The sequence below is a fragment of the Myripristis murdjan genome, chromosome 14, assembly GCF_902150065.1.
Source record: "Myripristis murdjan chromosome 14, fMyrMur1.1, whole genome shotgun sequence".
NCBI lineage: Eukaryota > Metazoa > Chordata > Actinopteri > Holocentriformes > Holocentridae > Myripristis > Myripristis murdjan.
Window position 1 is genome coordinate 31,990,036 of NC_043993.1, and position 16,167 is coordinate 32,006,202.

General features: G+C 43.3%; 1 protein-coding gene across 2 annotated transcripts in view; it reads left to right on the forward strand.

The window, feature by feature from the left end:
• The window catches only part of tmem132e (transmembrane protein 132E), a 436,525-nt gene that overhangs the window by 347,942 nt on the left and 72,416 nt on the right, over nt 1-16,167 (forward strand). For both annotated transcript variants that reach the window (XM_030068902.1, XM_030068901.1), the window contains exon 3: nt 16,016-16,156. In XM_030068902.1, the coding sequence (XP_029924762.1) occupies nt 16,016-16,156 (141 nt within the window). The remainder of the gene's footprint in view (nt 1-16,015; nt 16,157-16,167) is intronic.

Sequence of the window (16,167 nt, forward strand, 5' to 3'; positions counted from 1 at the left end):
CACTGCATTGTAATCACCGCTGGTCATGTGAGGCGGCCCCGCTATCTCATGCTCCAGTGAGTAGCGGCCCTGCAGATTTTGCTTGATCTTCCAGCTGGTACAGTATACAGCGAGCTAACAGCCGTCCATTGCACCCCCTGAACTTTCAATTTTTACCCTGAACCATGGCCAAAAAATCATTATATATATGCATAGTGAGTTGAACTCTGAAAATGTCAGCAGCCAGGTTTCAGCAAGGCTCAGATTTTCTTCCTCTCTGCATCTGTTGGCAGGTCTGAGTTCCGCTCGCCTTATCAAATAAATTGGACAGTGGCTATTTCCCCAATTGCCTTCACAGAAAGGTTCTGGCTCACCCAAGGGTCTTCTGCTCATGGCTCTGGCTGATGGGAAAACTACTTAGAATAATTGTCCTCCAGAAGGACGCTTTCCCAGCCAATGCTGTTGCCTGCATGCTGCTGCACGAGCATCCTTGTGTGTTCACTGTGTGTGTGTGTGTGTGTGTGTCAGTAAGTAAGTGAGAGAGAGAGAGAGAGAGAGAGAGGGAGAAAGAGAGAGAGAGAGAGCAAGGGGCACTTTTTTCAGAGGTTATGTGTCAGGATTTGTGTTCAACATGTGTTCACTTCTGGCACAGCCTTGTTATCAGAATGCCGAAAGAGGCCAGGACAAATTTGTTTCTAGTCTAATAAGAAGTGAAATGGGACTTTTTTTTCCCTTTACAGCTGGTAAAAAAAATATATATATATTTTTTTTCAATCACTGATAGTTTGATTTCTTACCATTTGAAGCTGGAACGGCAGGTTTTATAGAGAGGATCATTCAAAACTTTGATATTTTGATATTTTTTTCATTATCAGTCACATTGTAGACTGCAGAAAAGAGCATTTGAAGCCTTTTAACTCCGTTTCCTTGATGTCATCAGCACAGCAAGTCAGTGCGTGGTGATAAGTTCATCAACCTGCACCGTATCTGCCTATAGATTACAGCTCCAGTAGCACTAGTTTATTAAAGATCGAGCTTGATGTTGTCGAATTTTAAGTTTATCTTCATTAAACTGTCATCTCTGAACCTGCGTGGCTGCATGCTGCTCTCTCACCTTTAGTTTGAGATTATCCAGATTCAAAGTATGCTGCTAATTAGCGTTTGATTGAACTGATTTGAATATGACTGCCACTACCAAACTGATGAATCAAACACAATTTGCAATCAAAGCGAACTGACTGTGTTTATCAGCCATTTTTGGACAAACTATTGAATATATACAGTATGAAGAGACTTTTATCTTGTTCCTTCAAGATGAATAGCACATGCTGTTTTTATTAGTATTATGATGTAATTTTGCTACCAATTGAAAAGCCTAATGTAATGTATACACATTTAAAGATTTTGGGAGAAGTCTAATAGAATATTAATAAGAATCAGTCCGTCAGCTTAATTGTGATTCCCGGTCTGTTTTCCTGTCTTTGCTCCAACTGCATTCTGACTTCAAAGAAATCACTCCAGGGTTCACTTGGAAGCCGGCAAAGACCAACCCTTTCATTTCCAGACAGAACGAGCACCACAGAGCCGTAGTCTGCCAAGATCACATCCAGTGACAGCATGAACGTCGTCGTTATCGTGATGGATTGAACCTGCTGCAGCATGTTGTCTTACATCAGGTGGATGTAACGCCGGCTGCACTGTAGCTCTATTATCGTGCACAGTAAGACACGTGACCCCCGGAAGTAATACCATATTATAGCCTGTACGCTGAAAAATGTGAGAAAAAAAACCTAAATGTTAAGTTAGCCCTTTGTTTAAATCTATATATTCGGTCAAAGCAAAAAGCCTAACAATAATAATAATAACCCTAACTTTAGACGATTAGAGGAAGTTGCACATTTTCACAGCTGCATTCTCAAAGTCCATTACCATGAACTCTCATTGCAACATAAAAAAATTGTTTTAAGTTGATATGTCTCAAACAAGACAACATTTTTTTCTAAATATGTTTTTAAAAAAAGTGTTAGCATTTCCTTAAAGTCAATGTTTCTCAGTATTTGGTGTGTCCACCTTTTGCCTTAAACACAGCTTCCACTTTCGACACATGTTTGCAGCTTTTGAGAATCCACCAGATCTTTCTGGATGTTGACGAGAGGAAGAATACAGTTAACCAAAACTATTGTTAGTGTGCGCTTGGTGCATTTTAGTTTTGGAAAGCGACACTTGTAAAGTGAGGTTAAACCTTCTTTTAGTGGATCAAGGAGTTTTTTTAAGAACGCTAGCTGGGGGGGAAGTCCACCTCAATGGCAGGAGGCTAACAGTTAGCATGTGGAGCATCCAGCCAGTGTCCAGCCCTCAGTAACAATGAGAGGAAGATCAGCACTGCGACTGTCCTACATGGCAGCTAGGGGGAAGTGAAATAATGTCATTTAAAAAACAAAAAAAAAGGTTGAACTAACCCTTTAAAGTCAGAGGGGATGACATGCATCTGCAGAATCGAGTGGTAGTTCAGTATGTGTTGATCCTTTGCAACTCCAGAAGAGATGAAACACACCTGATCGCAATAGCTCTGACTATACACTTTATGCATTGTTCTATAATGAAGCTCAAATAACCTGCAACTCTAAAGTTAAAACAGGAGTTTCTTCCAACCAGCAGTGAAATTTTGGCCTTGTCTGGCCCATTGGTCGGATGTTCTTTCCTCAGCTGGCGTTGTCCCTCGGATACAGACGCTGATACTCTCCTGATGTACTGCTCCTCCGACGGTGTGGTCACTTCAGCTCTGCCAGGTCTTGCTCCGGTTGGTGAAAATCCCTCCGGCGTGAGCCGCACTATCCCCTCTGAAACTTTCAATTTAGCTGCAATCGAGCACTGGAGCAGTTTTTCCAGCGCTCAGGAGAACATATTAGTTCTAAACTGCTTCACTAAGCTCTTTTGATACTGTTATGAACTACGGGAAAGCACTGTCAAAGAGTCATTTTTCAGCGTTAAAGCATCAGCAGTTGTTGTACAATAACACCGGAGGACCATATTAATTGGGTCAATATGTGCGGTGAATTGTTGAAAGATCAAAACAACTCACTTATTCACTCACTGTGCACTGGGAGCATTCATTTGTTACTATTTTAATAAAATATAAATCATGTTACTGCAATTTTAGAAAACCTTTCCAGAGAGTGTGAGAATAGGAGATATCTCAGTTTCACTTGAGCATTCGTTGGAGATCTTTTTCAATTATTTGTATCTCTAAATATATTCTTGAAGAGATAACCACCAATGAAAGTATTTTCATTTTTGATTAACGATGAAACCAATCAGCTCTTGTTAGTAGACTCAGGCTTTTGGGACCACACCATATATTTTGGGCTTTGGTAGGCTCTCAGTGACATTGCATTTCATTGAAAAGTGGTTTTTGGTCATGTTGAGTTGACGCATAAAGTAATCAAGCTGCCATTTCAGATTTTATATTTGGCACTATGAGTGAATATGAATTTGTTGGCCAGTCATGTGGATCACAACCAGTCCAGATCTAATCAGTGCATTCCAGACCACAGATCAGGTATTTACTTCTTTTTTTTTTTTTTTTTTAATTATTTATTTTTCAGCTGTTTTTACAGATTTTCTCCAAAAAAATTAGAAGTGGAAAGCTTCGCACGCTGCAAGTGATCCTTATCCACCACACACTGGAATTACCTGAAGGAGGCTCTCCCCACCTCCACTCAGCACTTTAAGGGGAAACATAACACAACCGCTCATCTCGCCCCTTTCATCTGCTAATTCCAAGAGCAACAGCTTGCCAGCTCGCCTCTGTTTGAAGCCCTGTAATTGAGTTTTGGAGTAAGTCAGAATCCAGTTAAAGCAGGTAGGGGCACGGTTGAGATTTGAACTTCTGAGACACCTAAACTTGAGAGAAAAACTTGACTGTCCTTAAACCCTCTCCTGTGCACTATAATTACACTGTCTAGATCCACTCCATTGCAGCAGCAGACATCACTGGAGTCGAAAAGAGAGAGAGATCTTCCCCATGGCTGCAAATATTTGTTTACCCACCACAAAAAAAAAAAAAAAAAAAAAAAAAGGGAGGAAAAAAAATAATTTGGTTTCCTTTTATCGGGTTAGAAAAACTGCATTTCCATCTCTTTTGGGTCTTCTGTCACTTATGCAGCGCAACTAAAAAACAGTGCACATGTATAAATGGAGCCTTATTAGATCAGGACTTCTAAGCGTCTACCCATGCAGCCTCAGAAAAGCCTCTCATCAAAACAACTAAATGATTATCCCGCTCTCTACTCCTTTTTTTCTCCTCCAGTGAATTGTCAGATTAGGCCAAATCCAGACTATTGGGCCATACTGTGCTGCCCATTGTAGCTTATTTTATTTTAGTCAGAAAACGACTGAATTACCGACTCTGCTGATAATGTCCCCGCTGGCCCAGGCCTTTCACATCGCCCAGCTGCTCTATTTACCGTTAGTTTGGCTTTCTCCCCTCCGAATGTCATAATGAGCATTAGGTCTTTTCGCGGCGCCGTGCATCAATATGCCGAGCGAACATCTGCAGTGATTGCTGCTCTGGTTCTCATGACTGACAATGCTGTGCAGCCCCCGTATTGACATTGACACCTCTCCTCTCGCACAGAGGCGCGGTGATGAGCAGATCACATGGCTTTTTTTTTTTTTTTTTTTTTTTTGTGGTTGTTGGTGAGGTGATGCATAAATGAGCCCTGTCCTCATTTTGAAGCGAGCGGTGCACGTTTGAGATCCCGTGGCCCCCGTGGAGCACAGCCATTGTCATCACACGCGGGAGTGATTGAATTGTGTATCTTTTCTGTTTCTCAAAAAAAAAAAAAAAGCATTGTTTTAAAGTGCGAATCCTCGGTTTCCTGATTTTAAAGATTAAAAAAAAAATCTTGGCAGCCTCTTTGGTGCTAAATGGTCATTGTTGTCGTGTTTCTTTTTTATTCGGTTTCCATCTGGGCTGCTAAGCGCTCATTGCTGTGCTTTTTTTTTTTTTTTTTTTTTTTTTTCTCCCCTGCAGTTCTCGGAGATCACTTGTCAATCAAAGTGTGTCCAGTACCGTCACGTCTTTTTCCTTGTCTCCGTCTTCATCTGTTCATCTTATCTGGTGTCTTTTCATGATCTGTGCTGTTCTTCTGTTTATTCCCAACAACCTGAAAGCGCATCTCCTCCTGCGCACCAGTGGGATTTCTCTCACAGCTACCCCACACCTGGTGGAACAATTGCGGTAATGAGTAAGAAAATGGGCCTTTATTTATATCAAAATGCCATGGATCATTACTTTATTATACTGTCGTCCCTGATCTCAACTATTCATCTGTCATAATCGCCTGGCAGACTAAATGAGAGCGCTGAATGGTGCCTTTGTCTTGTAGGTTGTCGAATTCCTGCCGTGAATTACATGCAATATAAGAACAGAGGTGATTTCTCTGTGTTTGTTTTTCTTCTTATATCTGTCATGATATGTTTACAGTTTTATTTTGCAAATTGTCAGAACAAGATAGTGTTATTCTATGGGAAGGAAGGTGTTTGCCACACACGTTCAGTGAGATGCTCCTCCTGTGTTCGAGGCTGCTTCAACGGTACGATAAAGTTCTCAAAACGAGCATCCAAGCTTTCCTGCCCTCGCACGAGCTTTTCTAAAACATAACATAACCAGTGCCGAAGCTGAAACACCACGCCTGCCAGAGTATGTAATCGAATCACATGTTACACATACAGCAACACCACATCGAGCACAGGCCAAGGACAAATACAACTATGCACTTATTGTGAATTATACATATCGTCATGGAATGGATTTTGTTGTGTCTGCAGGAGCACAAGTGGGGACGTTGTCTGTAAAGTGCCCCCTCAGAGGAACTAATGGAGCTTCTGCCTACAGATGAGTGGGGAAAAAAAGGCTTTGCTGGCCAAATTTAGCAGTAGGGAGAGGCCCCGGTTTCTGCTGTAATGCAAAAGGGAGTGCAGTCAATGCCTCTGAGACATTCTAGTGCTGACATTTTAGTTGTTTATTTACTTTTTTGCCTTCATCTGCGCGTTGCTAAAGGGACAACCGTGAAGCCTAACTCCGTCCATCAGGGTTCCACTCACCAATGGTGGCACTACGAGTGCTCTGTGGGCTGTTGTCACCACCATCCACGATCAAATGTTTGTTTTTGACATCCCACTCCGCAGCGTGCCATGCCACCAGCCACTGCCAAATACCGGAGTCCAATCTGTTTGGGGCTGGCGTGCAGCGAGCGAGGTCTTGGTCATTTTGCTTGATAATTTCACTTGGGGATTGTAGTGAGGCCCCAGTGAAGTGCACAAGCTGGAACGGGGAGTTGTGTGCGGCGCAGCTCAGAAACCGCAGGAGGAAACTGAAGAAACAGCCTCACAGAGCAACGCGGCCTCACGGCAGTTTGTGATGTCATCGCGAAAATTGTATCTACAGGTCGTCCGTCTTTGTCACGACAGCCAGCACAACTTTAAATGTCATGAATTTCAGTTGTAAGTGCGTTTCATGCTGCTACCACGTCTCATGAGGTAGTATAAAGAGCCACAAAGCTGCATTAGGAGGAAGGTTAGGGTGAGTCAACACGAGGCCAGTGTTTGTTTTCATAGACCAGGACCATGTCCGGTTTCAGGGCTTGTCGCCTAAACCTGACCTTCCCACACTTTCTCCACCCGGATACAGGTTTTTGTTGTCTGATGTTGCATGAACATGAATGGAAACAAAAATCTAATCTACACATTGTTGTCCATGGACACAAATTGTCCAATTTTTTGTCACAAATTCAATTAGTGCCCATACGCATGAAAAATTGAACAGTTCATGTCCATAGACACAAATGGCACAAACTCCTGTGAGATAAGGTTGCACAGAGAGAAACCTTTAAAGTTCCCATCAAACGCAGCTGTGACTAACACTGCGCAAAAACCCCAAGAATCACTGCCCAAATATTCCAAGATATAATCCAAATATGATGATATCCATGGTGATACTCTCTGAATATAATAGTCACAGATTTCATGCACTTTACACTGCCAGAATCCAGAGTTCATGTCATCCCATGATACTGTGGATAGATGCCACCACATACAGATATGCCGTAGATGCAAATATTGAGCTTGGATATTTCCACACGTGACATAAGGTTAAATTTGGAACACATACATGACAAAAAAATAAGTTATATCTGGTATCCTAATATAAGATAGGTCCTAACAATGTTTATTGAGTCCACATTTGACCAGATCTGATGCATACCAATAAAACTCAGCATATCCATCAGAAATGGTCCGTATTCTCCAGAGAATCTCAGAGATATCCTATTAAATATTCTTGGATTCTTGCCCTTTTTGTGCAGTGTAACAAAACCTTGGATATTGTTTTCCCATTTTTGGTAATCAGTAGCTGATATTCCCTGGTGCAGAATATTTTTCATGATCCTGAAATTGCCTCCCTTGTAAAATGCGCAAAATAAAGTTGCAACAATGACAAAAAAAGTCACTTCATGGTGTCTTTCTGCAGGATAGAAGTTTTTTTCCCTGACAAAACATGACGCTGTTTTGTCCTAGAAAACCCCAAGTTTGTCATTCTGTCTCTGTAACAGGAAAAAGTTTGAGCTGTGTGGTGTCCTGTGCAGCTCAGAGGGCAGAGCGGTGGCGGTGAAAGTGCCAGGCCCAGGAGTTCGGTTTCACTGGGGTTCGCCAAGCTAACTCTGTGGCAGCTCACGGCAACGCAAGGAGCTTTTGCAAAAACCGTCCAAATGGCATGTGACCGAAAACAGCTTGGTCCATGTTTCAACACTGCATTCTGTAATAATTATTCAATCGGTGCGAGCATGTGGCAGTATTTCAAAACCGATTTAAACTGTTTCCTGCTTATTCAGTTTGATATGTCACACAGGAAAAATCCCACACACACGTCTCTCTCCTCATCAGTCAGTTGTTTACATGGCTAAAGCAAAAATGAGAGCCGGACTAGGTTTCAAGCTTCAGCCTGACCAACGCAAACGCAGCTGTGTTTACAGATCCACTGTTTAGTATCTGCACCGGTTTATAAAACGCCAAATATTCTGTGCAAAGTCCTTGTCTTCCTCCCAAGGAAGAAAAAAAAAGCCCTTCCATTAACTGATAAACACTCTACCTGCTCATCTGATAGATGTTTTATACTTGAAAAATGGGAATGTTTCATATCATCAATGAGAGTGCTTTTTTGCATAGAGGCAAGGGGGAGATAAGTGTAAACTAAGGCCTAGTTTAAGAGGAGCTGCAGCTATTCATCATGGTTCAGTTCTCAAAGTAGAGCCCGGGCTTTATCAGGTGAGTGCAGCGGGAGCAGGACTGCAGTTCAAAGGCAGAGAGAGAAAACGCTTGAAAACCGGTTGGAGGTTAATCCATTGGAAAAACGTCTTCCTCAAGCGCATCTCCGTCACACATTCCCGGGCAGCCTTTTGAATAAGATTGAGAATCTGAAGAGGCACGGAGGCGAGCCTTGTGTTAGGGCACTGTAGCATCACGGTGTACTTTTTTATTTTCTACCCGCGTGCTCCCAAAGGACGTGAGCGGAGATCCACTCGCTGCACAAGCCATACCTTCAGCACACATTGTGAAATATTAAATACGCACTGAATGATACATTAGGAAAGATGTTTTCGCCATGCCGCGGCTGCCAATAAAAGTCGATAAAGTTATAGATTACCTCACTTCATTCATGTGTATAATTTATGTATGTAAACACAGTAGTTATAAATGTGTCTCAAATCCAAAAGGCAAACCCTTACGATGATTTTTTACGACGCTGATGTGAGGCGTTTTGTGTGTTAATAACTGAGGACGCTGTGTTAACTTAAGACATCCTCCTGCGCCTTATGTAAAGCGTCGCCACTCATGTTTATCACTGCACTGCATTCCTCATTTTCATCTGCAGGAAATTAATCAGTTCGGCATGTGCAAACTAGCAGCTGCGGTTTCAAATTTGTAATCTGCTCTCTGATATTTCCCCAGCTTCTCATATTCTAATTTTCCGAGCCTCCCATTAAAAAGCCTGTCCCTGGCAGGTTCAACCACCCCCCGCCACCACCCCAACACACACACCACGCCGCTACACTGCCGCCCGCCACCATCCGCCCCCACCCTCCACCGCCTCCGCCCCCCCGTCTGCCTTTCCAGCTGTACATCTCCGTGCCGCTGTCGGAAAAAATCTCAAAGCTGTTTACTCGCGGCGATAAACAAGATAGATATCAAAGGGCTCGAGATGATTGCTAAGATTGCTGCTTGTGATCCAGGGGCGAAGCCAGCGCCCGTCGCTCGAGAGCTGCCGCCTATTGCATGGAAACCATCGCAGCGGCGGGGCAATCTGGAGGTGGTGGTTTGGCGGCTTTTTTTTTTAAAAAAAAAGGACAAGTTGAGTAAAACGCCGTGCAGCAGCCCGCATCAGGGTTTGTGGCCAATGAGTGAACTTGCACATTACAGGTCAAAGGCGCTCTATTGTCTGATTTCAGATGCCCCTCTCTATGTAGGCCTATAAATGATCTCAGGTGATTAATGCAGGTGTTAAGATTTAAACGAGGCTTTTTTTAGGCTCAGTAATAGATAGATAGATATACTTTATTGATCCCAACCAGGGAAATTCTGGTATATCTATTAGTATTAGTAGTATTAGTATATTATATAATATACTAATATATAGTATAATATATATTAGTATTAGTATATCTATCTATCTAAAAAAAAAAAAAAAAAAAAAGCCAGAATTTCCCTTGTTGGGATCAATAAAGTATATCTATCAAATTGAAAGCAAGCCGGTGCTCAGGTGCTCCACAAGGGCCACAAGCGCTCACTTGTGGCATTGTCTTCCAGCTGAAAATCTTCCACTCACATACTAATCACTCATTTTCGTCAATTCACTTTTGTTTATGCAGCACATTCGAAAACAACGGGAGCTTGACCCAAAGAGCTTTACAGTCGTGGCAGAGGGGTTTACAATACAAATGCACAAGATTAAAATAGCTAATACGTAAAAGCCAAGACTCCAGCATGAATATTGATCATTTCTGCTTTCGGGGACTCCTCTATTATGCATTTCTTTATTTGCTCAGTTGGATTCTGTTGAGTTTTGAAGCTTGCAATGTGGAGAGAGATGAAAAAAAAAAAAAAAAAAAGGTTGTCAGCCCAACACTTCAATATTTAGCAGTGTTAAAATATGTAAAAATATATAACTTTGCTGGGGGGGGGGGGGGGGGGGGGGGGGCCTTGGCTTTAAAACAGGGCACGGGCTGGAAAATGAGCTTTGAAGGGCAGAAATCTCAGCGGCTGATGAAGTAACGGGTGAGTCACCGGTATCGATTAGCAACCCTCTCAGCCCCCGCAGGTATAATGCCGTCGGTTTGTTGCTATGGGACAGTTGCACGCCGTGCTTATTTCACCTTTTTAAATACTGGAGTAAATCAGACAGCACCAAAGACAACACATGGACAGCTCCTAAACGTGCACTCGGAGGGCGAGGATGTTGCATTAGTAATGTGCATTCCTACTGACAAATCCGGCTTGGAAAAGACTTGCACTGTTTGGCCCTAAATTCTCCTGTTTAGCAGTCATCCAGGCAACTCGGAGCCTAATAGGTGTTGCCATGGCAGAAGGCATCTGTGTGGAATGAGTAAGTAATAGGGCTGTCTTAGCTCAAGTGCTTTCACGCTGCCTCTCCACTCAGCAGAGCTCACAAAGAATCGCAGAGTGTGGACTCTCTCTCTCTCTCTGCTCTGTGTTATTGCCGGACACCATTTCTTTTTTTTTTCTTCTCTTCTCTTCTCTCTCTCTCTCTCTCATGCATCGGCTTGGGTCGCCCCATTCATGCCCGCGCTCCCGCCGCTGGGCGCCTCGTCCCCTCTCGTTTTGTACTGCAAAAATGAACCAGAGGCTGTGAAATAGCCCATCTGATTAAAAACATTGGTACAATACAATATCTAAAACACTCTGAAAAGATTTTGATGAATACGGAAGGGGATATTTTATAAGCCACTGCTGAATTATAGGTAATGAATATCATTGTAAGTATAGCAAATTGCTGTTCGGTGCACCCTCAGCAGGCAGCAGTGAACGTAATGCCGGTTTGTTAGGAGGCGCAGTAACGCTCTCATTATTATTTTGGATAATCAGTTTATTTGCGAGCTGTAGTAATCAAGTAGCAACTGGGTCACACCTTATTTAGTCAGAGTGTAAGGGAGCCAGTATTACAGTAAGTTAGCCACATCAAAGGCAACACGCTCGATCTGGTTTATTTCCAAAGTGTTACATATTTCTGTTTCATCTCCCCTGGATGGCACTGTATCAGATAATTACTGTATTTTCCGTAATGTGAGAGCGTTGATGAAAGAGCAAAATGAGAATTATAATAACAAGGGAACAATGTTACAGTAGTAAAGCTGTGAGGGCCCTTTTTTTTTTTGTGATTGTGATTATTGTTACTCATTTTATTTTCTCTCCCTCTTTGTCGCCACGTGTTTGTTGCCGTGCGGCGTCTCTGCACCGCACGTCTTCCCCTCCTCGGGTTTTCCGCTGACGGACTCGGAGTTTCTTTTGATTTGGCCGTTCAGCCGTGGCGGCTGTCGCTGCTCGTGCTATAACCACCCAGGTCCCCTTCTGTTTATTCCAAAACCCAACCGGAGACACAAAACTTGGGCGAGGATTTTCTTTGTCGATTAGGCTTTTGATTATGTTTTTCAGTCACTTCAGTCACCAAATTTAGGGATTTTTGCAGGTTCCAGCCGCTTCCTTTCTTACATTTGGTCTGTTTTTGTCCCCACATGCCTGCTTAACGACAGCTCAGGAGTGCAGAAGTTGGTCATTCGCATTTTGTAAAGATACCAAACCGAGAAAAGCAAGAGATTCTGATATCTGTGAAGCTGTAACGGGCAAAAACTAAGAGGTAGGGGCCTGTATGTCACCGCGAGGGGCAAATCTCCAAATCTCCAAATACATAAACAAATTCTGTGGAATTTCATGGACTTTGGTGATGATTAGGTTGCGTTGGGGATGAAATCTGGTCATTTTGGCGACGCCATGACCTTCCATCTAGCACCACCAGCAGGCTTTTTTAAAACATTGGACACTAATGTGACTAATTTAGCACATTGCCGTGACATTTGGTTACAACATTCATGCGGGCTAGATAATCATACTCTGGAGACGCCGTGGCCTTCCCTCTAGCGCCACCTGTAGGTCCAGTAGACCGTCTGCTGTAAAAAAAATAATACACTTGTTACGTGATAGATAGATAGATAGATTTTATTGTCATTGCACAATCATATACATATAATAATGCAACGAAATTAGGGCTCAGTCCTTTCGGTGCAGGGGAGAATAGAAAGCATCGTGCAGCCTGCTAGTTGAATAGCCAAGTCCAGTAATAGATGGCTGCAGCCATGTCTCTGATATCAGAAAAAATGCAACAGTCACGGAGACACTTGTTGGATGTGCAAGCACAGTTCGTCATCCCGTGTTCGCCATGGACCTGGCGCTGGAAAATGCTGGGAGGCGGCGGCCCAAAGGGCTGTCCTTTCAGCCGTGTCAACGCGCCGGCCCTGCAGCCTCGGCGTCCTCCGGAATGTCCTGGCAGCGATGAAAGTCCGGTGAAATTGGCATCCCGCAGCGCAATCCCAAGCTCAAAAGGTCCTGATAACTGTTGTTTCCTTTGCTTGTTTACGTTTCCTCCTGGACTTGTCGCTGGGAAGAACTATCCACGGAGACCCCGGTGTTCTAACGGCGTCCTCCGGAATGTCCTGGTAGCGATGAAAGTCCGGCGAAAATGGTGCCTCGCAGCACAATCCCAAGCTCAAAAGGTGCTGACGACTGTACGCGTACATTGCCCAACATAAGGTGGTGTTTTAAGCTAAAAACACAACCGTTCACACATACAAAAACATATAATACGGCACCGAGAGTGGAGAGCTGTAGCCGCTGCGTCTATGCGCACCGCCATGGCAACCATAAAGGTAAGATAAAGGTCTGACGCAAGAAGTCGCTCATCGAAATGATAATCGGAACGTTTTCCGTCGGTCAGATAATCGACTCGTCGACTCTTTGCTTCACTTCCTGTGTGCCAGACGAGTTGTCGCCTCCACTTTATCAAGAAATAGCCGCCCGCTGGAAATGTATTCATATGAAATTGGCACTGATTACATGCATTACATATGGACAGAGTAATCATCGTAATCATAGCCATACAGGATTCGCCCTGTGTTTATGACAGAGGAAGTATACAGCATCTGTGATTTCCGTCACATTAATGGAGGGCTGTGAGGGGGAAACGGCTGGGCTCTACTTTAATCCAATCAGGGGTTTATTTATGCCTCAGTGTTTCTCATGTCATACTGGACCACATAGGCCTTCACGTGGGAGCCTGTGGGTATCTATAGCATCTGTCCAGCCCCTCCTGCGTCAGACGGTTAGCGATGGAGAGTGGCAAAACGGACATCATTTCGCGCAAGTGTCCCGGATTATCATTTTAAACTCGACGGCGAATTCATGAGCGCCGCTTAAACGTTTGCCTCCCCCCCAGCTGACGTGCGGCTTCTCTTGATCACTCTGTAAACAGCAGACCGGGAAGAGTCCTCGACGGCGATGATATTGAAATAAAGAATCCGCCGGGCGCTGTGTGTGTGTGTGTGTGTGTGTGTGTGTACCTTTGCCGGCTTAAGAGGAGGAGACAGCTCCCGTTGAAAGTCAATTGCTTTCACAAATCACGGATGACTGGCCGATGGACTGTGCGCAGGTTAGCGTGGCAAATGGAAAACACGGCTGCAGGACTTCAGAATTCTTATCTGTCAGAGATATAAATGGAAGGATCTGGAAGATGCTGCAGCGGCCCTAAGAAAGAGAGAGAGGGGTGGGGGGTGGGGGGAGAAGGAAAAAAAAAACCCTTCAACTGAATGTAAATGAGACGCTTGAGAGAAAAATAGTATTTATGTAATATGCATGCTGAGTTTTCCTGAAAGAGCTGTTGTTTGTCAGACTGAGAGTGCAGTGATCACACAGTGGAAACAGGAAAACAGCGCTGCTTCTTCCTGTAAACAAGGCAAAATCATTAGTGTCCCCAGAGCTTTGCTTGTCGGGGCGCATGATCTCAACCGATATCGGCGTTCATGCTTTTTTTATCCAAAATGGCAGCAATTTTTGACCAACGCCGCCCGGTGCTCTCCCTTTTAGTCATCATGTCCTGACAATCGCATGTAACTATTTGCCCCCGTTTTAATGAGCACTCACAAATCCTGTTGTTTTTCCTCTCCTGGCTCGGCTCAGGCTGTTTGTTCGTGTATTCTCCGGGAGACGCAGAGGCAGTAAAACAGAGGCCATGCGCGTTAATAATTCATTTGCATATCGTGTGTCATGAAAATGAGAACATTCGATCGATAATCTCCATCGGCTCCTCGTGTCCGTGGGTGAGTGGTTTGGCTCCCATCATGCACTGCTGCAGGCGCTGGGCGTGGCACCGTGTGTTCAAATGGCCGAAATCACCGTTACTGGGAGAAAAGCTGTTTATAAAGGATTTTCTCTCTCTCTCTCCTGTATGTATGCATGTTGGTTTGTAATTGTAAAGCCGGCAGGAACAGGCGTGGCAAAGAGCTGATGGGACATTTTGAGGCTCTAAAACCACAAAGTTTAATACAAATACATTTAGATTAAAAAAAGTATTATACCTTATTGTTTAAAGTGGAATCCTTGTAAGAACTGACATGATCTTGCTTGATTTTTGTTGATTTTTCTTTACACTCTGATGAAGGCAGTTGCTTGGCCGAAACATACTGTTTGTTTTCACGGGTCTTTTAACTAATAAGAGTTCATTAAAGTCCTATTGTTTTGATATTTTGAAGATGCCTTTTTGTTGTTTTGCCTCCTGTATGGTTTCGCCTATGGACTATGCACTAGCAGAACCCACAAAGTAGCAATGCTTTTTGTATTTTTTTTTTTTTTCCTCACATTGCTTGATTTCTGTCTGCTCAAGGATTGGGATTTTCAGATGTTTTCATGTTCTGAGGGACCATGATGAGAAGAGGTTTTTCTGTTTGGATTAAATATTAAACCGTTTTGATGCCAATCCTGAAAACTGAAAAAGATTCAAGATTTACTCACTCTTTTTTTTTTTTTTTTGGTACCATGACCTTTATATCAGTATCAACATTAGCCCTTTGAAACTTGAGCAATTCACCTGATTTCTTTCAAAAACGTACGAAATTAACAAAAAACACGACTGGAACATCAATAAAGAACGAGCAAAATAAATAAATAAACTGCATATTTTGCGGAGGACCCTGGAAGACCTTCAAGGACAGTCCTGTCAATATCTATGAATATAAACTAAAAGGCAACTCAGACCAGTGATGTCACCCAGACGCTGAATACCCAGCGAAAGCAAAATTGAAATTATGGACCCAGAGTTTTTTTTTTTTTTTTTTTTAACACACAAATGAGCTTAATTCAATATTAGTGTTATCAGTTATGAACCAGAAAATGTGCCTTCATCCAGAGAAAATCCCCCTGCAAGCGCTCACCGTCACCTTTAACATAATTCTCCACGGAGCAACTCCGAGGAAAAGAGAGTCTCAAAGTAGAATCAATAAAGTCATATCATATTGCTCCATCACTGAAGGAATAACTCTGCTATTTAATTTGTTATTAGTGCTAAAGATTTTGCAGTATCAGACTCCACAAGGCTTGCTGACTGAATCAGGCCACTCTCAGTAAATAGTTATTTACGATTCTTAATAAATGCCTTGTATAATGCATTGTGTATATAATATTTTCATAGATGAAACACAGTAATCTGCAGTAAAGTTGACCTCCCGGTGCACTATATCATTGCGTTGTCGTCTCTATTCATCTCTGTCATTGATTCATCTGTGGAATTGCTTTTGCCATGACGCAACACAAGAAGGACTGCCGCACACAGAGGGCGTCCACCTCTGACCTTGCACATAAATCATCCCGGCTAATAAAGTTGACTCCTCCTGTCCTTTCCCCTCGTTATTTCCCGCAGGGTCAAGGCGAAGAAGGGGGTGAACCTGCTCCAGACCAAGTCCAAAAGCGCCCAGTGGAAGGTGGACTGGGAGGTGCAGTCGGGCGCCAAGCATTCCATCACCACTATCGATGTGAACAAGAACAAAGCAGCGAAACAGGGGTAAGTCAACA